This window comes from Podarcis muralis, chromosome 13 (genome assembly GCF_964188315.1).
Source record: "Podarcis muralis chromosome 13, rPodMur119.hap1.1, whole genome shotgun sequence".
NCBI lineage: Eukaryota > Metazoa > Chordata > Lepidosauria > Squamata > Lacertidae > Podarcis > Podarcis muralis.
This window is the reverse complement of record NC_135667.1, coordinates 28,695,568-28,715,777: the sequence shown is the minus strand read 5'-3', so window position 1 is coordinate 28,715,777 and position 20,210 is coordinate 28,695,568. Positions and strand designations below refer to the sequence as shown.

General features: G+C 43.8%; 2 protein-coding genes across 2 annotated transcripts in view; one reads left to right on the top strand and one right to left on the bottom strand.

The window, feature by feature from the left end:
• Positions 1–314: 314 nt before the first annotated feature.
• On the bottom strand, positions 315–13,570 carry ZPBP2 (zona pellucida binding protein 2). The gene is made up of 8 exons (XM_028703667.2): positions 13,361–13,570; positions 12,194–12,274; positions 9,537–9,662; positions 8,780–8,941; positions 4,621–4,839; positions 3,497–3,582; positions 2,202–2,379; positions 315–412 (listed from the first exon to the last, which is right to left on the bottom strand). Exons 1-8 carry the CDS (start codon positions 13,461–13,463, stop codon positions 315–317), a joined length of 1,053 nt encoding a protein of 350 aa, XP_028559500.1. The 5' UTR covers positions 13,464–13,570.
• Positions 13,571–15,638: 2,068 nt separating this feature from the next.
• IKZF3 (IKAROS family zinc finger 3) overlaps positions 15,639–20,210 on the top strand; it is a 60,626-nt gene continuing 56,054 nt past the window's right edge. Inside the window, exon 1 of the mRNA XM_028703753.2 lies at positions 15,639–15,704. Coding sequence (XP_028559586.2) covers positions 15,698–15,704 — 7 coding nt within the window. The 5' untranslated portion in view covers positions 15,639–15,697. The remainder of the gene's footprint in view (positions 15,705–20,210) is intronic.

Sequence of the window (20,210 nt, the reverse complement as noted above, 5' to 3'; positions counted from 1 at the left end):
TCAGGATGCCTAGAGACTAGTATCGTTCAGGTGTTTTTGTTGGGATCAGTATTTAATTTTGGAGATGCCTTAGTTTTGCTTTATTGGTATTATGTTTCCACATATTTATTGTTAGCTATTTATTGTTAGATCTTATTATGAATTATGTGCTTATTTTTATTGTATATTTACTAGACATTCCATGGTGGAGGTAAATACAGTGCTACCATTTTCATGTCTTTCTTTGACTCTTGTTTGAACCCATGATTGGAGCGGAAAACGATGAAATAACAAGACTTAGGATCCACTCTCCATTTTTCTCATTTTGTTTTTATTTAGCAGGATTTTGCTCCATAGTTTTTAATCCGTATATTTGTACACGGCTGGCAGACCACTGCATTGTTTGGGCTGTAGCTCCCGGGGTCACAGGCCACTGCGAACCAAATGGGCAAACGTCATATTGGGGAAATGAAGCCATCTAATGGGTTATTATATTCTTGCAACAATCAAGATTATATATCTACCTCTCCATGCACACACATACAAAACATATACACAAAGGACCAAGTGCAACAGCATTGCAAGCGTTTGTCTAACCTTTGCAATTAAGGGAAACATTTATTTACAATTCCAAGTTATTTGTTGAATGGCCATTCCCACATCTTGCAACACTGCATATATTCCACAAATTCATCAGGTTTGTTTGTTTTTCTTGTTACTATTTTGCTGCCAAACTTCCAGTGCTCATTTGTTATCTTTAACATCAAATCCTTGTTGTAACAGTGACAGTGGGAAGCAAAGCAATTTTCACAGGATGGGAATTACAAATAGCAGGGGTACCTTGGTTGTTGAAGTTAATCTGTTCTGGGAGTCCATTCGACTTCCAAGACTGTTCGAAAACCAAAGCGCAGCTTCCATTTGGCTGCAGGAGCTTCCTACACTCAACAGGAAGCCGCGTCGGAAGTTTGGCTTCCAAAAAACGTTTGCAAACCAGAACACTTACTTCTGGGTTTGCAGCGTTCAGGAGCTGATTTGTTCAGGAGCCAAGTCATTTGACAACCAAGGTACCACTGTACAATTAAGAACTCAGTCCAATGGTAGGCACACATAACAGCTAGGGCTGCTTTCACCCAGGGGTGCCATCTCCTGGGGGCCAAGCCCTCTTGGACACGCACCCCAATATTTTGGGGGGCAGCCAGGCCCCCACTATGTTCAAAAGCAGTAGAGGAGGAGGTCAGGTGTGGAGGCAAGTGCAGCATGGCTTTAGCAGCTGCTTCCTTCTCCTCCTGTTGCTGCCACAGAGGGGAAGGAGCAAGGAAGCAGCCCCTAGCCCAGGCATAGGCAAACTTGGCCCTCCAGATGTTTTGAGACTACAATTCCCATCATCCCTGACCACTGGTCTTGTTAGCTAGGGATGATGGGAGTTGTAGTCCCCAAACATCTGGAGGGCCGAGTTTGCCTATGCCTGCCCTAGCTGTCACAGTGGCAGGTAGAGGAGGAGCTTCAGTCATTGAAGCCATGCAGCCACTGTGTTTGGCTCCAGCCCCAGCTCCTCCAACATCCTGATGTCATGAGCGCAACATCAGGACGTCACACCCATGACGTCATGCACCACATGATGTGTGTCCCCCCCCTTCTCCTTTGGAAGCTGGCACCTCTGTTTTCACCCTTCTCCAAATGTCGCTACACTGTTTGTATTTACATGTGTGCAGAGGGAAGACAAATACTTTTGGGATAAATATTTCAATAGTATTTTAAGAGGTTTTTGGTTGGGCAATGTGCTGCAGAAACGAATTGTGTTGGGTTTTTTTTTTTTTTGGCCAAAGTGGCACTGACCTAAAATAGACAGATTCACCCATCCCTGTTTCTAAAAGGAGCAATTGCACCTCTGTGCTTTTGAGGTTGCGGAGGTGGTGTTCTCTCAACCTCGAAAAGCTGTGCTCAAAGAGCCCTTATATCGCTTGATTTAATAGGAGAAATCAAGTGGGCATTCATTGCTGGGTGATCTGCGCCCGACCTCTCTCAGCCTCAGCCTCAGTAGCTGCCTTGCAGAGCTGTGATAATAAATGGGGAGCGACCTTCCCAAAGCCATTTGTGCCATCCCAAACACTTTGGAGGAGGATGGTGAGGGTGGTGGGAATAGATGGATAGATAGATAGATGATAGATAGATAGATAGATAGATAGATAGATAGATAGATAGATAGATAATTAAACAAATACCGCAGCAATTTGCACAGTCACTGTGGGCAATGTCGTTTTTCCCAAACCCTGGCTGGCAGCTGTCCAGCCGAGTCACTTGTAAACTGTGGTCTACGTAATGGATTGCAGGGGCATTCTGAAACTCATGTTTCATGATGTACTGCTGCCTACGGAAGAACTCTTCCACGAGCGATTGGGCCTAAAACATACAATTAAGTCAGAAAAACACAACAACGTGCATGTTGACTGGATGCATCAACGTTATATATTTCCCTACACGTAACAAGAGGGGCTTATTCCTTCTCACTTCCTTGCCCTTGCCAGTGCATTCTATGGCAACCATTCTCTTCCCACTTCATTATATAAAGGAGCAAGTTTTTAGTCCCCATAAATTGAGCTCTAACTTTTGAAAATACCTGCGGAAGACCCCTCTAGTGTTCAAACGTCTATGCTGTTTGAAGTTGCTTGCTCCCTGCACTTTTAAACGACAGCAATGGGCTGTGTGAAGGTTTTCATGCCCCTGCAGTGCATGTCACGAGGAGCGGCATCCGCTGAAATCACCCTCCCACTTCAGGATAAAAACTGAAGGTGCAGGAACCCTGGCTTCTGACTGTTATGGCTGCTCCCTTTAATTTCTCCAGCCAGTGTTTATCCCCTCCTTTTCCTGTTGGCACTGCCAGCTTCATTGTTCAGTAGGCTGTCCTGGCAGCCATGCTTCTTGGTAATACTGTGCATGTGCTAATGGTAGAGGGTGTCCCTTGGTACTGGAAGGGCAGGCCAGGGAGACCAGGAGGAGGTGGAACCAGAGTCAATGATGGGCAGAGCCAAGTAATTCTAGTTTGGTTCCCACCCTGCTCCAGGCTGAGTTATGCGAGGGCAGTGCTGAAACCAACAACCAGGGCCATCCCCTCAACTGGATTCATGTAAAGAGACAGACAGGTAGGCGCTGGCAGAGGGCAGATTGAGGTTAAAGGGGTAGTGCCCCATTTACCCTAATGGACTAACCCAGCAGATGTGCAGAACAGTTATTGATCCAAGCATTGCCACTTGGGGAGAGGGGGCACTTACCTATCTCCACCCCCAAAAACCTAACTTTGAGAGCAATCCAAACCCAAGATACTGCAAGAGAGACAGGTTATGACTTGTTAGTGTACAAGGGAGGCTATATGCCAAGGAATAGGGAAAGGTATTTTACGTTTTGTAAGCTGCTCTGAGCCTCTATTCCCTCTCTCCCAACTCATTTATCTCGTTAGCATTTTGGAATGTATAACTATTGAATATTCCAGTTCATAATTTTTTTTGAAAAGAACTCTGACCTTTTGAACACGGTTGTTGGTCACATCTTCACAGTCAGAGGCCATCTTGCGACAGATAAGTTCCCAGCCAGGGGCAAATGGACTCACTAAAAGGCAAAGAAATACAACTGCCTGCTGAAGAAAATTCATTTCTCTGTTAATTGTGCCTAAAGAATCACCAAAGACAGGGTTTTTTGCACTCATTCCTAAGCCTTATTTACTCACAATTAAACCTGGTGATTGGAATGGAATTTGCTTCCAGGTAAGGTTGCTTAGGACTGCAGCCGCAAAGGCTGCCTTCTTTAAAGCTATACTAGCGCTGCCTTGTTCAGGAGTGTTGTTAGAAAAGGACGGACAATCCAGGAGACACATAACCTGTCTTATAGCTCCATTTTGGGGCCAGGAAGGGGGTAGGGAATAAACCCCAAACCCTAAGCTCTTATAGTGATGGGTGAAGGAACAGAGGAAGAAGGAATGTGGCTTCAGTTATACTATAACCAAGTACCATGGACAGCGACAGAAGGCCTGGCCTATGGCAGTGGCTTTCAAACTTTCTATCTTGTGAGAAGACTTTTGCCACTGATTTCTCTGCCATTAAACCCCAAGTGCCTTGCAGTAAATTCTGGGGCATGTTCTGTGCTGCAGGCAGCTCTCATGATGTCGTTTGGGCCTTCACTTTGCCCCGTGTGAGCCCATGTGAACCAAGACCCAACCCTCTCTGGTGGCTGCATATTGCAAGGAAGTTCAGTGGAGGTATGCAAGAGACCTTTCAGGAAGCTTGTGTACTGTTAGAAAGACAGGGCACTTTCTCTTCTGATAAGAGATAAAATGCCCTTTAGGGAACATCTCTAAAGGCCAGTCAGAGGGATCGTTTATGTGTGATCTTAGCACCAAACACCATAACACTGAGATTGGAAATAATTCCTCTGCCGGCTGTTTAAGAGTAAAAGGCAGCATTTCCCCCTTTTATTCTTAAAGAAGAGGCAGAGGGCCTATTTGATGTTTCAATGTTGTGGTGTTTTTGTACTAAGATTGGACATAGAATATCCCTCTCTAAATATCTAGCTCTATGTGGATCATCTCACCACTGTTTCCTGTTGGCCAAAGGCCATGGTGACAAAACAGAACCACCCCTCTTCTGTTACCTTGAAAAACAATGAACAGCTCGTCTTCTAGCCCATGTTTGGGTCGCTTGACAGAAAAGCATCTGTAGGACGTCTCGCTGATACGACACGTCAGGTGGGAAATCAGATTGTTCAAGATCTTATTTAGCTCTTGAAAGAATTGATGATTTGTTGTTAGACGGCACTCTTTGGTCGTAAAGTGAACAGCCATTCGATACGTGTAATCTGGTTCCCGGTACGCTTTAAAAGATGGGGGTGAGAGGAAAAATGTGTGTGACTCTAAATGGTATGCTGTTGTTGCTAACCATATTTATCTATTTATAAAGCACCTACCGCAACTACAATTTGTACATAAAATAAAAGACCCAGGCTCTTTTCTCTCAGGATTATGGTGTAAATTGATCTATTGTTTTCAGGCCTCGGTCAATGTATTTGGGTTGTGATCTATAAATTGGCTACAATCTGACACCAGGTAAGCCACACCAGTAGTGCTGCTGCTTTCTCATTTAAAGTTTCTTTCCTTGGCCACTAAACATCAGGGAAGAAGCAGGGCACCTGGGACAAGATCCATGAACAACGGTCATGTTATCACAACTGTAGTTTAGTATAATGTGCATGAGCTAGAATGAGCATTCATGTGCTAACCCTTTCCTCTTCTCTTGCGCAGCCAGGAGGAGTTTAAAGCTTCAGGTTTAAGTTAACCATGGCCTTTTCTCGACTGACATACTGCGGTTAGCATTAACAAGCCAGCTTCAAACCATGGCTTGGGTGGCTGGCTTGTTTAAGTTAACTGTAGTTACTCAGAACCATGGCTCCAGGACTGGATCATTTGGGAAGCTGGATGGGGAGAGATATTAGAGGAGCATGAAAGCTCAAGGCTTTGTTCCAACTCATGCGCCTTGCATTAAAACTGTGTACCGTCCTGAGACCTGCAGGTATAGGGCAGTATACAAATTTAATAAATGTTGTTGTTGTTGTTTAGTCGTTTAGTCGTGTCCGACTCTTCGTGACCCCATGGACCAGAGCACGCCAGGCACTCCTGTCTTCCACTGCCTCCCGCAGTTTGGTCAGGCTCATGTTTGTAGCTTCGAGAACACTATCCAACCATCTCATCCTCTGTCGTCCCCTTCTCCTAGTGCCCTCCATCTTTCCCAACATCAGGGTCTTTTCCAGGGAGTCTTCTCTTCTCATGAGGTGGCCAAAGTATTGGAGCCTCAGCTTCACGATCTGTCCTTCCAGTGAGCACTCAGGGCTGATTTCCTTAAGAATGGATGCGTTTGATCTTCTTGCAGTCCATGGGACTCTCAGCAGTCTCCTCCAGCACCATAATTCAAAAGCATCAATTCTTCGGCGATCAGCCTTCTTTATGGTCCAGCTCTCACTTCCATACATCACTACTGGGAAAACCATGGCTTTAACTATACGGACCTTTGTTGGTAAGGTGATGTCTCTACTTTTTAAGATGTTGTCTAGATTTGCCATCGCCTTTCTCCCAAGGAGCAGGCGTCTTTTAATTTCATGACTGCTGTCACCATCTGCAGTGATCATGGAGCCCAAGAACATAAAATCTCTCACTGCCTCCATTTCTTCCCCTTCTATTTGCCAGGAGGTGATGGGACCAGTGGCCATGATCTTTGTTTTTTTGATGTTGAGCTTCAGACCATATTTTGCGCTCTCCTCTTTCACCCTCATTAAAAGGTTCTTTAATTCCTCCTCACTTTCTGCCATCAAGGTTGTGTCATCTGCATATCTGAGGTTGTTGATATTTCTTCCGGCGATCTTAATTCCGGTTTGGGATTCATCCAGCCCAGCCTTTCGCATGATGAATTCTGCATATAAGTTAAATAAGCAGGGGGACAATATACAGCCTTGTCGTACTCCTTTCCCAATTTTGAACCAATCAGTTGTTCCATATCCAGTTCTAACTGTAGCTTCTTGTCCCACATAGAGATTTCTCAGGAGACAGATGAGGTGATCAGGCACTCCCATTTCTTTAAGAACTTGCCATAGTTTGCTGTGGTCGACACAGTCAAAGGCTTTTGCATAGTCAATGAAGCAGAAGTAGATGTCTTTCTGGAACTCTCTAGCTTTCTCCATAATCCAGCGCATGTTTGCAATTTGGTCTCTGGTTCCTCTGCCTCTTCTAAATCCAGCTTGCACTTCTGGGAGTTCTCGGTCCACATACTGCTTAAGCCTGCCTTGTAGAATTTTAAGCATAACCTTGCTAGCGTGTGAAATGAGTGCAATTGTGCGGTAGTTGGAGCATTCTTTGGCACTTCCCTTCTTTGGGATTGGGATGTAGACTGATCTTCTCCAATCCTCTGGCCACTGCTGAGTTTTCCAAATTTGCTGGCATATTGAGTGTAGCACCTTAACAGCATCATCTTTTAAAATTTTAAATAATTCAGCTGGAATATCATCACTTCCACTGGCCTTGTTATTAGCGATGCTTTCTAAGGCCCATTTGACTTCACTTTCCAGGATGTCTGGCTCCAGGTCAGCAACCACACTACCTGGGGTATACGAGACATCAATTTCTTTCTGGTATAGTTCCTCTGTGTATTCTTGCCACCTCTTCTTGATGTCTTCTGCTTCTGTTAGGTCCTTTCCACTTTTGTCTTTTATTATGGAAATCTTTGTGCAAAATGTTCCTTTCATATCTCCAATTTTCTTGAACAGATCTCTGGTTTTTCCCATTCTATTGTTTTCCTCTATTTCTTTGCATTGCTCGTTTAAGAAGGCCTTCTTGTCTCTCCTTGCTATTTTTTGGAAATCTGCATTCAATTTCCTGTATCTTTCACTATCTCCCTCGCATTTTGCTTGCCTTCTCTCCCCCGCTATTTGTAAGGCCTCGTTGGACAGCCACTTTGCTTTCTTGCATTTCCTTTTCATTGGGATGGTTTTAGTTGCTGCCTCTTGTATAATGTTACGAGCCTCCATCCATAGTTCTTCAGGCACTCTGTCCACCAAATCTAAATCCTTAAACCTGTTCCTCACTTCCACTGTGTATTCATAAGGGATTTGACTTAGATTGTATCTTACCAGCCCAGTGGTTTTTCCTACTTTCTTCAGTTTAAGCTTGAATTTTGCTATAAGAAGCTGATGATCTGAGCCACAGTCAGCTCCAGGTCTTGTTTTTGCTGACTGTATAGAGCTTCTCCATCTTTGGCTGCAGAGAATATAATCAATCTGATTTCGATGCTGCCCATCTGGTGATGTCCATGTGTAGAGTCGTCTCTTGTGTTGTTGGAAAAGAGTGCTTGTGATGACCAGCTTGTTCTCTTGACAGAACTCTATTAGCCTTTGCCCTGCTTCGTTTTGAACTCCAAGGCCAAACTTGCCAGTTGTTCCTTTTATCTCTTGACTCCCTACTTTAGCATTCCAATCCCCTATTATGAGCAGAACATCCTTCTTTGGTGTCACTTCTATAAGGTCTTGTAAGTCTTCATAGAATTGGTCAATTTCAGTTTCTTCAGCACCAGTAGTTGGTGCATAAACTTGGATTACTGTGATGTTAAAAGGTCTGCCTTGGATTCGTATCGAGATCATTCTATCATTTTTGAGATTGCATTAATAAATAATAACAAATAATTAAAGCTGTGGATTAGTATGACATGTGAACCAGCTCAGTTTCTGCATATTAGTAGTAAACGGGTGCTCTGGGGCACTTACATATAAGCAGTTAGTGCAGAATCCCGGTTTAATTGCAGAGAAGGAGAAGTGCAGAAAACCTGTACCTGTACCTGTCTCTCTCTCTCTCTCTCTCTCTCTCTCTCTCTCTCTCTCTCTGTGTGTGTGTGTGTGTGTGTGTGTGTGTATGAGAGAGAAAGAGGGAGGGGAAGGGGGAGAGAGAGAGGTGTTGGCTTGGCCAGCTCTTGTGCCTTTTATAGCGGGTTGATCTGTCAAAAGATGCACAGGGAACACCTTCCAGATAATGGAGATAAAGTACCTACTGGTGTCTGCAGATTTAGCTGCTGTTAAAGGCACAGGAGTAGGAGCTAACTGAAAAGCTGGCAACCCTAGTTGAGTCCTCAATTAGAGGACGGTGCATTTCTGAGTATCCAAACTTCTCTGGTATGTTGGGGCTTTTTGGAGGCTCAGAGTAGCCTGATTCAGCTCTAGGCAAGGCCTAGAGCAAGAGTTAGGAGGGCACAGGCAAGACAGGACTTGCTTCTCTTACCATACACCATAAACCTATATGTCTTGAATATCTCTCGTTCTCCTTTCATGTCGGGCTGTAAAACTCTGTAAGAAAGTGTGCAAGTGTAAGATCCAGACAGGTGCTCTGTAAAACCGCGCACCATCAACTTTCCAGTAGCTGTGAGATTCACATAACTTTTCCCTAAAAGAAAGAAAGAAAGGTAAAGCCAGGTCAACAGACATGCAACATACATGAGCCTAGAGAATCTGTGCTCCAAGGCAGCTGCAGGCATGCAAAGGATCTGGTGGGAGGGGTCCTGCAATACATGCAAATGGCATCCTAATTTTGCTTTCTGTGCTGGGGCAGCTGCCACCATTAGAAATCACTATTAGCACAGATACCAAAATAAATGGGCCTGTTTAACCATATAATAGGAAACCATATAATTTCCCAGCTGTCAATTTCAAAAGTGATTTGCCATGCGCCAGGGCAACTGAAAGTCAGGAAACACAAGCCCAATACCCTCCTAGGCAAATGGAAGTAGTTACACAGTTATTTGGATCCCAGCAGACAAGCACCTAATCTCTGTGCTACTCTGGCTCTCTGGTTGTGGCATATTATGGTGTATGGGTGAATCCATCTCTCCATGTGGAGGGGTGAGTTTGTAGCCCTGTCTTCAAGAGGGAGTCAAGCTAGAAAGCCTATTGATCCTTTCTATTGCAGGGGGTTGGACTAAATTACCCACGTGGTCTCTTCCAACTCTAAAATTTCTGATTCTGCCAAAAAGGTAACTCACGTCTCAGGTTCAGTCCATCTGGCCCAATCCATAGGTAGTTGGGGTCTATGACTTCACTTTGTGAAAGTGACAAGTCCATGCACACTAGAAAGGGGCTGTCTCTGTGTACTTTGACATAGACATTCACTGCAGAAGAAGAAGATGTTGAAAAATGGTCATATCCTGAGCATAAGTAAAGATAAAGGTAAAGGACCCTGGACCAGGGCCGGATTTAGATGAAGAGAGGTCCTAGGTTACTCCACTTGTGAGGCCCTTCCCCACCCCCACCCCCACAACTAGAAGAAAATGGAAAAGTGTTATAAACAAAAATGCATAAAATTAATACTGACAAACTTCTGCAATAACTGAACTTTGTAAACCTTTTGCGGTCTGGGCAGGCCGTGTTGTCCTCTTATATACCTGCTGGGATTGACAAGGCATCTGACCCTCACCTGAATCTCATAGCTCTCCTGTAGCTGCCTCTGATTAGTTCATTTAACTCTTGGCGGAAATAATTAACATGTGCATGGAAGTTGCCGAACTAATTAACCAACTAGAAGGATTACTCTTCATAGCATCGGTTTTCCTATAACTTGAAATTGCTGGATAGTTTTGATGAACAACAAAAGCATTTTTAGTTTGCTTTCTATTGCCACCCTGGAACTTTTCTTTATTAGTGCCAATTTGTTTTGTACGATTCCTTGCAAATGAAGGAAAACAACTTTTCTGCTTTTATATGTTGATAATATAATTTTGATTACTGAGGACAAACAAGGTTTTACAAAAACAAGATTGGGTGCAGGCCTGTGCAGGACATAGGCGTCCTGACTGTGACAAAGGTGACCTCTGTGCTTGCTTGCTTGCTTGCTTGCTTGCTTGCTTGCTTAACAGCTGTTGGGAACTTCAAGGTCCCTGCTCTCTCTTCTTATGGTCTTTGTAGTGGACCTGGAGACTCCAATAGAGAGCATTCCATGTCAAGGAGGGCAAGTGGGCACCCTATCAAATGACAGGGCAGGAGCTACACGGAGCAGGGCCTTTTCACTGCTGGTGCCCATTGTATGCCTTGCTCTTCCCAGACCTGCTCTCTTTTGGCCTGTATTTTGGAGCTTTATAATTTAGGAAGACCATGGAAGAACTGGTTGACAAGTCTTATCAGTTGCTGACGTATGAACGGATTTTATTTGCTGCTATTCTGTACTTCTGGTGCACCAGGGTTTACACCAGCGTAATAGAGTTGGCCAGGATGCCAGAAGGGATACAATTTACGAGCTTTCGCCATTATCTGCACAGCAGGGGGTGTTCAGTCAACAGTGCAAAGGCTGAGCTGAAGCATTCCCTGCTGGTTACCTGCTTTCAGCAATAGGGGTCGCTGTTTGGTAGTATCCAGTTGGTTAGCTGTCAGATTCTAGAGCTCCCTATTGGTGGGTCTTAGTTAATTCAAAAAATACAGAGTGTTCATAAAACACAGTGTTCAGTCATAAAGCAGTAACATAAATCTCCATTGCTACATATTGGGTGTATAATTCAGCAGTTGAACATACAAGTTTATGGCTATGCTGTAGTGCAGTGCTTATGCGACTGTGAATAAAAGGTGGCTGGGCTCATTGTCTCAGGGTTTGGGGGGGAAGAGGTGACAAAACTGATTTCCATAACAAGTCCTTGAGTCTGCACTCTGAATGGTGACACCAGGGACCTAGAAGGTTCAGGGCTTGTCAGTCCAACCCCTGCACAGTCTCATCAGGGCTGATCTTAAGGCAATTGGGCCAAATTGGGCACCGTGGGTCGCTCCAAAGGGGGCCCCTGCACCAGGGCAATCTAGGTGGATTTTATTTATATCTATAAGATTTTGCAGACTTTGGCTGTGAAGTGGGGCCCTACCAAAAAAAAATGCAAGTTGAGCCCCACTGCTTCAAACTGGGCCCCACTGGCTAGCCCTGAGTCTCATAGTTGCTGGGCTTGAGTTGCCCTGCCCTTGCATGAAGTCTTGGGTTTACAATTTTGGGAAAGGGAAGACTGCAGCACTAGGGAGCGGGCAGGCTGGGAGGCCCCCTAGATTTAGAGGCCCAAGTTGTCCTGCCCTCACGTGAAGTATTGGGTTTGCAATTTTGGGAGAGGGGAGACTCCGGCACTGGGGAGAGGGCAGGGTGGTGAGGCCTCCTAGATTTAGAGGCCCTAGGCTTCAGCCTACTTAGCCTATACATAAATCCAGCACTGCCCTGGACAGTCAAGTCCAGTCAAAGGTGACTATGGGGTTCTGGCGCTCATCTCGCTTTCAGGTTGAGGGAGCTGGCGTTTGTCCACAGACAGCTTTCTGGGTCATGTGGCCAGCATGACTAAACCACTTCTGGCGCAATGGAACACTGTGACGGAAGCCAGAGCGCACGGAAACACTGTTTACCTTACTGCCAAGGCGGTACCTATTTATCTATTTGCACTGGTATGCTTTCGAACTGCTCACCCCATCATGGGCAAGCCCATCGTGCTCACCCCTTCCGATCGGCAAGCCCAAGAGGCTCAGTGGTTTAGATCTCTTTCAATAAAGTGACACTAACAGGATACGATGCTCCTTTTGAACTTCTAAGAATTATCTCTGCTCCTTTCATTGGTAAACAACAACAACACACACGCTGTATTCCATGCACCGTCTTAATTTTAGAAATGGAAAAATAAAATGTTACCTTTATGGTGGGTATTGCCATAAATGTAATTCTTTTTAACTGACGTAACAGAATACTGTTCTTTGCCCACTTCATTTTCGACTGTGGGGAAAATAAAATTATTTAATGATTAGGGCACATGGGATTGAACCACAGAGGCCTGGGGTTAAATCTCAACTCACACGAAGCTTGCTCCATGACTTTGGACCAGTCAATGCTCAGCCTACCCTTCCTCACAGAGTTGTTGTGAAGATAACAAGCATTACATTGCATTACAATGCAATGCAAGCTGCCCTGAGCTACCTGGAGGAATAGTACGGTCTAAATATGAAGTGAGGTTCAATCCCGATAAAATGAAGATGTTGGTAGGTGGTTTGTCTGACGGAAGAGGGTCTAGATCTGGTGCTCTTTGGGGCCACATGACCCACCTTACCTTACTCTGGAAGGACCACACAATCTATAGGAATAGGAGCAGGAAGCAGATGGAAGTCCTTGTGTGGTGCTGTGGGGGGGCGGGGGGGGGGAGTGGCTCTGCATTTGCTGCAAGCAGCAGGACTTCTTGCACCAGCCATGCAAATGTGGCCAGCTGCAAACACAGGACAGGCTTCCTACACCTCTCAGAATGGCGTAGGAAGAGGGAATTTCATCAGATGGCGTTTGCGTGGTAAGCCACCCTAACGTTCTACTCAAAATACTTGATGTGGCACACAGGTTGGCTCCAGCCGAATGAGAATGAGTCAGATTGAAGGGCATAAAATAAGCCAGCACCTTGGAGGATTTATTGCCCACAAAACCTGCCAAAATAAATGTGTCCATCTTTAAGGTGCCGCAACAAGACCCATTTTGGTTGTTTTTTGCAATAGACTTAATTACAGTGGTACCTCGGGTTACATACGCTTCAGGTTACAGACTCCGCTAACCCAGAAATAGCTAAAGTGGTGCTTCAAGTTAAGAGCAGTTTCAGGTTAAGAACGGACCTCTGGAACGAATTAAGTTTGTAACCAGAGTTACCACTGTATATGTAAAAGTTTTCCCCACCCCACCAAATTTCTGTACCCTCTGCGGGAAGGCTAGGCCTGAGAACCACCAAGGGGTGGACCCAAGCGATGCTCATCGGCCGGTTGGGGAATCCCGGCACCCAGACCTGCATGCCATTGGCCGATCCATTGTAAAATGGATGTCAGTTACCTTGGGTCAAGGCCATGAGAGCATTCAGCATGACCCCCATCGTGAGGAGAAGGTGGGGGGCGATGTACAGGGGAAGGGGCGACCAACCGCTGCCGCCTTGCATGGTGCAATGGAGAGTCCATCCTTTTCTGCTACTATGGCCCTCTCAGCCTTCTGTCCATAAGGGGAGGAGAAGGGGGAAACAAAGGGAGATAACCCTCCTGCGTCCAGTCGGCGTTCCAACTGTCAAGCCAACAGACTTGTCCACTTGTCTTTCTAGTAACCATGGCTACTGTTCTGCCTCGGTTGTTCCGGAGAACCTCGGGATTCTCTGGAGGTTTATGAGAGTCCGTCATGGCAGATGTGCATCTCTGGAAGATAGCCTGGCCTTCCACAGCCCATCTTCCCCTGCAAGATACTGTTGTAGGGGAGGCATTGGGTGGGTTCTCACCTGCTCACTTTCCAGAGAGTGACTGAGATCCCACTGCCCCACTCAGGGTGGCCTAAGGAATAGGTTGGTCTTTGGAAAGGAAAATATGTTCCAACTAAAGAAGAATGGCTGAATAAAGTATGTGAATACTTGGAATTAGCAAAGCTGACTGATTTGATAAGACAAAAACCAAAAAATATAATCCAGAAACAATGGAAATGTTTAAGTGATTATTTATGTAGACAAAGATTGAATGTAAAATATTGGTTGTGCTTAGAATAGATTTATGAAAGATTTAGAAAACTTATTGATTAGAATATTTGTGTGAGATTGTATGGGAATAATACAGAATAACAGATACAATCTTGCTTAAAATGTATTTAGGAAGTGCAGGGTAAGCGATGGAAGTCAACCAATGAAATTTTATTAATATTTTCATATTGAGATATTTGTAGAATAAATTTTCTCTATTTTTTCTTCTTTCTTCTTTTCTCTTTTTTATATATGTGTGCTTATCTGAAATATGTATGTATGTATGTATTTGCAATATTTTGCTTATATTTTGTAATAATTATGTTAATTAAATTAATGTTTTTTTTAAAAAAGGAATAGGTTGGTCTTGTGCCCTACTTCAAAGAGGGGAGTATTCAGTATGTTTCTGAGCACAATTCAAAGTGTTCGTGCTGACCTTTAAAGCCCTAAACGGCCACAGCCCAGTATACCTGAAGGAGCATCTCCACCCCCATAATTCAGCCCAAAATCTGTGGTCCAGCACCGAGGGCCTTCTGGCAGTTCCCTCACTGTGAGGAGCGAAGCTACAGGGAACCAGGCAGAGGGCCTTTTCGGTAGTGGCACCCACCTGTGGAACGCCCTCTCATCAGATGTCAAGGAAACAAACAACTAACTGACTTTTAGAAGACCTCTGAAGGCAGCCCCGTTTAGGGAAGTTTTTAATGTTTGATGTTTTATCGTGTTTTTAATATTCTGTTGGGAGCCTCCCAGAGTGGCTGGGGAAACCCAGCCAGATGGGTGGGGTATAAATAATAAATTATTATTATTATTATTATTATTATTATTATTATTATTATTATTATTATTATCTTTGAAGAGATGAGGACAGTAGTTGGAAAAATCTGTCCCTAAAAGGTAAAGAACCCTATGAAAGGAGAGCAAGATGGGCCCTGAAGTTGCCCATCAACAATCAGTAGTGGCCTCACTAGCTTTATTTAGTCCTTTTATTTATTTATTTCATCTATATACCATAGAAATATACTTTATCTTCTAAGGATCTCAAGGTGGTGCACATAACCATGTTCCTCCTCCTCCCCATTTCATCTTCAGAACAACCCCTGTGAGGAAGGTTAGGCTAAATTGTGTTTGTAACCTTTAGGCCACAGTCCTATACAAACTGACCTGGGAGTAAGTCCCATTGAAGAGAGTGTGGCTTACTTCTGCATAAATGTGCACAGAAGTGCACTGCTAATGTTTACAATGGTTTTAAGTAATCTGAATCAAACAGGGAGAAGCAGCTGGCAGACGTACAGTTAGGGGAAAAGACCACCCAGATCAATACTCTGTGGTCTGAGTACTGGAGAAGCGATGCTTCCTTAACTAGGAGAAGGACGGCTGGATTCCTGCCCCCCCCCCAACAAATGAGTAACAGCAACTAAAAAAATTGTGCCTCGTTATTATGTTTTTGCACCACATCTGCCACCTCCCCCCACCACCTGGGGGCGCTCTGTTCCTACACAACATGCAAGTATTTCCTGTCCTTCCCTGACAAGCCCTGAGTGTCATTGCTGCGATGCAAGACAGCTCCCTTTTGAAGCAGAAGCCTGCCAGGTTGGGAATCTTATTTTCTTTCTGAAAGTCCAGAGGAATCCCAGGACCCAGAAGAGAAGCATCTGGAGCAGTTGCTGCAGAACAAAATGGAAGGTGAGAGATGATAACAATTCTGACGAGTTCTGTTTCAGCAAAACCCTGGTTTCCTTTCCTTTTATTTTCATGTGCAAGTAGTGCACAGTTTCATAGCTGATTGCCTTCCTTCTTCTTCTTCTTCTTCTTCTTCTTCTTCTTCTTCTTCTTCTTCTTCTTCTTCTTCTTCTCCTTCTCCTTCTCCTTCTCCTTCTCCTTCTCCTTCTCCTTCTCCTCCTCCTCCTCCTCCTCCTCCACACACATCCACATCCACAGAAGCTCCCGGGAACCACGAGACAGGATTTCAAAAGGGATGCCAGGGATGTAGGAGGCACACTGACCTCTCACTCTCTGTGGGGTCCTGGGGTCCTGCTTCTGTGCAAAGTGGGACAACGAAATAAACACTAGGGGAGGGAAAGGATTCTGCCCTTAGGAATTATTGCTTCTTCTTCTTTTTCCAAATACCGCTTTGCTGTGATGAGAACTTAGAACAGCAGACCAAGCAATTCAGTCTCTCCTGTTTCACAGCTTTTGTACAATTCTTTACTGAACCCCGTTCTTTCAACAATAAAGCACACACACAAACACAAAGGAATTCTGTGATAATAGTATTACCCAAACGCCACTTGTTATGTGAAAATGATGGTGAAATCTATTGTTTTCTTGGACTTTTCTACTTTGTTTTCCTCTCTACTTCCGTTAGAATTTTGCAACAAGAAATATATATTTTTTAAAGTGCTGAACTGCCTTAAAATACACACTCTAGAATGGCAAGCTTTATGAAGTGCTACTTTTTTTCCTAGACCCCAGTTGTTGTTTTTATTGGCTACTAAGATGTGGATTTCTGGAATCACAACCTTAAAAGTACCTTAAGGATACAATATAAAGCTGAACTCTTCTGGTAGGATGGTTGCAGCGCAGGTTGGTCACTGGCTATATTTTAGGAAATACTTTCTTCTGTTCCCATTTGTTTAAAGAGAAACATGTTATGTTTCTCTTTAGTTCATGCGCAGAATACATGCTCAGAATACATACATACCGAGAGGTATAAAATATACACCAGTACAATACATATTTCATAGGTCAAAACTTCAAAATTTCAGCCAAATTGGTTTACAAAGTAAAGTGAGGTTGCAATCTTGTGCACACTTGCTTCAGAGTAAGGAAGATTTTCAAGTGAACATCAATAGGGTCAGGTTATTTGTAAAATAACAATTGCTAGGGTCACTCATTTGTGGATTGTAAGGAGTGTCTCTTCCTTTGGATGTGACATTGCAAGTGTTGCTTGTTGTTTTGTCTCAGATGTTAATCTGGCAGTTGTTAACAATTTAAACGGGTTTAATTGTTAATTTTGCTTGGCATTCAAAGCACTTTGCCAGGAGATATAAAATCGGTATGACCAATCTGTCATCAGACTGACCTCTATTAACGTTCTGCGTTTTGAATTCCAAAGAACTCTTCATCCAGCAAATAAGAGGTTGGGATATTGATTGCAACCTGTAAAGGGATGGCTTTTGTATCAGATATTTTTATTTGATAACTGCCACTTCCTAAGCAGATTTCATTATTTATTCACTTATTTATTTTTTTAAAGTTGGCAAGTGAATTTGTAGCTGCCAAGTATGATCTTCAAGAAATATTTACTTCTTAGGGGGCGTCAATGCTATGTTTACTTAGAAGAAAGCCCCTTTGAAGTCAGAGGGTGTTCCTCTGAGTCAATACAAATGAGGACTGAGCTGCAGATGTTTGCTTAGTGCTAAAATGTGGTGGTCCTGCCAGGTGCTTTATCCAGTGATAAGGTTCATCTCTGGCCAAGGGGGTATTACACTATAAAAGCAGATGTGTTTTTTGTGTGGGGATTCCATTTGGATGAAGGATACACAGCTCAAAGGATATAATGTTTTCTCTGTACACCCAGATTTCTTCTCTCTGAAATCTAGTGCCAAGCAGAAAAATAGCACCAGCATGTTCTTTCATTCTTTGTTTTTAAATGTCAAAAGCAAGAAGATTTCTTTAAGTTGCATTCCACCATTGATATTTATAGGGTTGCCATGTGTTCTCTTTTTCCAGGATACATCCTCTTTTTCAGGGGTAAAATTTCTGTCCGAGTGGATTTTTAAAATTTGCCATACTTTCTGGATGAGACATAGACATAACTGGTAGCCGAAGACTTGCTTTCCTATTCTCTTCTCCTGTCCCCCTTAGCAATATATCACAGTTTCTATTGCCTACATATAGTAGGGGGTATTTAAAATGAGAGTTGTCATAGCGTCCTCTCTTTTTTTGCTCTTCAAAATATGGCAACCCTAATTTAGCTCTGTGGGTGATTGGTCTAGCATGTAATTTCTCTCTCGCTCTGAAAGTCTCGACATGAGGTCTGCTCCTCAAAAAGTTGCTCCCAACTTTTTAAACTTTGCCCAATTTCCCTTGGTTTCCATTTAGGGAAGGCAGAGAAAGGAATCCTTGGGTTCTACTGAGTTTCAGGCTACTTGGCAATCTTCCTCAGGAGCACCTCACTAGTTCTAAACGCCAAGCGACTATTACCATAAGCAACTACATAGGCCTGTGGCTATGAATGCCATAGGGTCAAATTCCTTTTGTTGTCGCGCCCACCCACCCTGCAAAAAAGTGGGGAGGCTTAAAGCAGGCAACAGCAGTTCTAACTTTGTTCACTGGAACATACTGTTTTAAAATGGACTGCTTCTCCCCAGAACTCCACCCCCCCCCAAATCCCCATCTTCGCAGGATTTTAAATCCTTCTGTGAATCTCATTCCCCATCTCTTAATGGCCCCCTCCCAAAGCTGAATGCTGAAATGGCAGTTTGCTCCCCGGCTCTTGTTCTTTGGGCACAGCTTTAGCAAGGCTTGAAAGATTGAGAGAAGCAAAATGCCCTCTTTGTATCGTGCAGAAGCGAAGCCTCAACTGTTTCCTTTTTTCCTTTATTGAAAAGCAACGTTGGGAAGATTCTAAGAGGCAGGGAAGAATGGAGGAAGAACGCTGAATCCTTTCCCCACTGGTTGCTTTCCCACTCAGAGTTGTCCCCCCTCCAACTATTTTTCAACCTACTGGCACTCGAGATTTGCTTCCCCCAGTTGGCCTTTGCAGGCTGGGAAAGTGACCATTCACCGCAGCCAATCCTTCTTTGAAAATTATGTCCTCTCCTCACTGCTTTTTAGATGACCTGGGTTTCTGTACCCAGTTCTCTTGCCAGATCTATGGTTTGGCCTTGATAATATATAGCTATCAAACAGGCTTTTAAGCTAGGGCACGTGGGTGGGTATTGCTTGGCTTTGCCATTGTTTCAGATATTGTTCCTCTTCGTTCTTTTCCTCCTTACCTTAGCGGATAAAGTGAATTTTCTGTACGAACTTTTCATGCTGCGTAGTTTGGTCTCCTCTGTACAGCTGCAGAGGGACATTTCATTTGAACACAAAATTTCTGAGAGGTCTGTTGTGACTTAAACAGTTCTGTAACAGTCAATACGTTAACGTGGGGGGGAGGTTTGACCATTTCCCCCATTTCCAATTCTAGGAAAAGCTGGATTTTGTGAAGTTCTGCCTGCCAACATAGCTGGTGAGGGCACAGGAGCTTCACAAAAATGAAAAACCCGGGAATAGGTCGCAGTAATCAGATTTTGGTTTTCACTGGATCCTGCATTGGCAATATTTTCATTTCGTGAATGCTGAGTTCTGCATAAGATGTGACCTCTTTATTTGCATTGCCTATGAGTGTGTCGAAAGTATGAAATCACAATCTTAGTATCAAATATTAGCAGACAGTGGAATAAATGTATGTTTTAGCGATGTCCCGTCATCTCGTACCCCTGAAACAAGCTTGCTTGATTTTTGTGCAAGATTGAAGTGAACTCATATACACCACCAACTATTTCTCTTTACCAGGGACAGTCCCTGTTGTCTGTTGTCTGTCCCTGTGTATCATCCCCATTTTGTTATTTGGAGAGATTTTGGGAGTGATTACACTTTTAAAAACATATTAAGTGTGCATTGCTAGAGCTGTAATTCTTTAGGATTCAGCCTCTCTCTCCAGAACTTAACTCTTGGAACAGGGAATGCGTCATGGTTTTAGTGGCCATGAATGGAAATACATTTGCTTCAAGGATAGAAACCTGTAGCCCTTCAGGTGTTGCTCGACTTCAGCTCCCATCACCTGACCATTGACTGGCGCTATCTGGGGCTGATGGGATTTGTAGTCTGACAAAATCTGGAAAACTCTCTATCCAGATAAACAGTTTTAATGTGTTTTGAGTTGCTGCTATTTGTAATAAGGGCAGCCAGATCTATTGTGAGATTGAACTTTCTAAAGTTGAGGAGCTGTAGGATTCTCTGGTCAGTTTACTAATATTCCCTGCTTGAGAAGGCACTGCAGTGCAAACCACACTGCTTGCAGAGTAAATATATAAATAGCAAGAACAGATGAGACTTCAGTAGTGTGCAATTTTGGGAGGGGGTTCCCATGAGCATCACTCTTGGGTGTGAGAATGGGTTGTTGTTGTATGTACATGAAAG

Excerpts from the sequence above, each read along its gene's own strand:
- ZPBP2 (XM_028703667.2), bottom strand. The coding sequence starts at position 13,463 with ATGCAAGGCGGCAGCGGTTGGTCGCCCCTTCCCCTGTACATCGCCCCC. Across the intron at positions 4,840-8,779 it reads ATATAGGTTTATGGTGTATG|CGTACCGGGAACCAGATTAC; the intron begins GTAAGAGAAGCA and ends CATCTTTTAAAG. Across the intron at positions 2,380-3,496 it reads CCAACAACCGTGTTCAAAAG|GCCCAATCGCTCGTGGAAGA; the intron begins GTCAGAGTTCTT and ends TGTATGTTTTAG.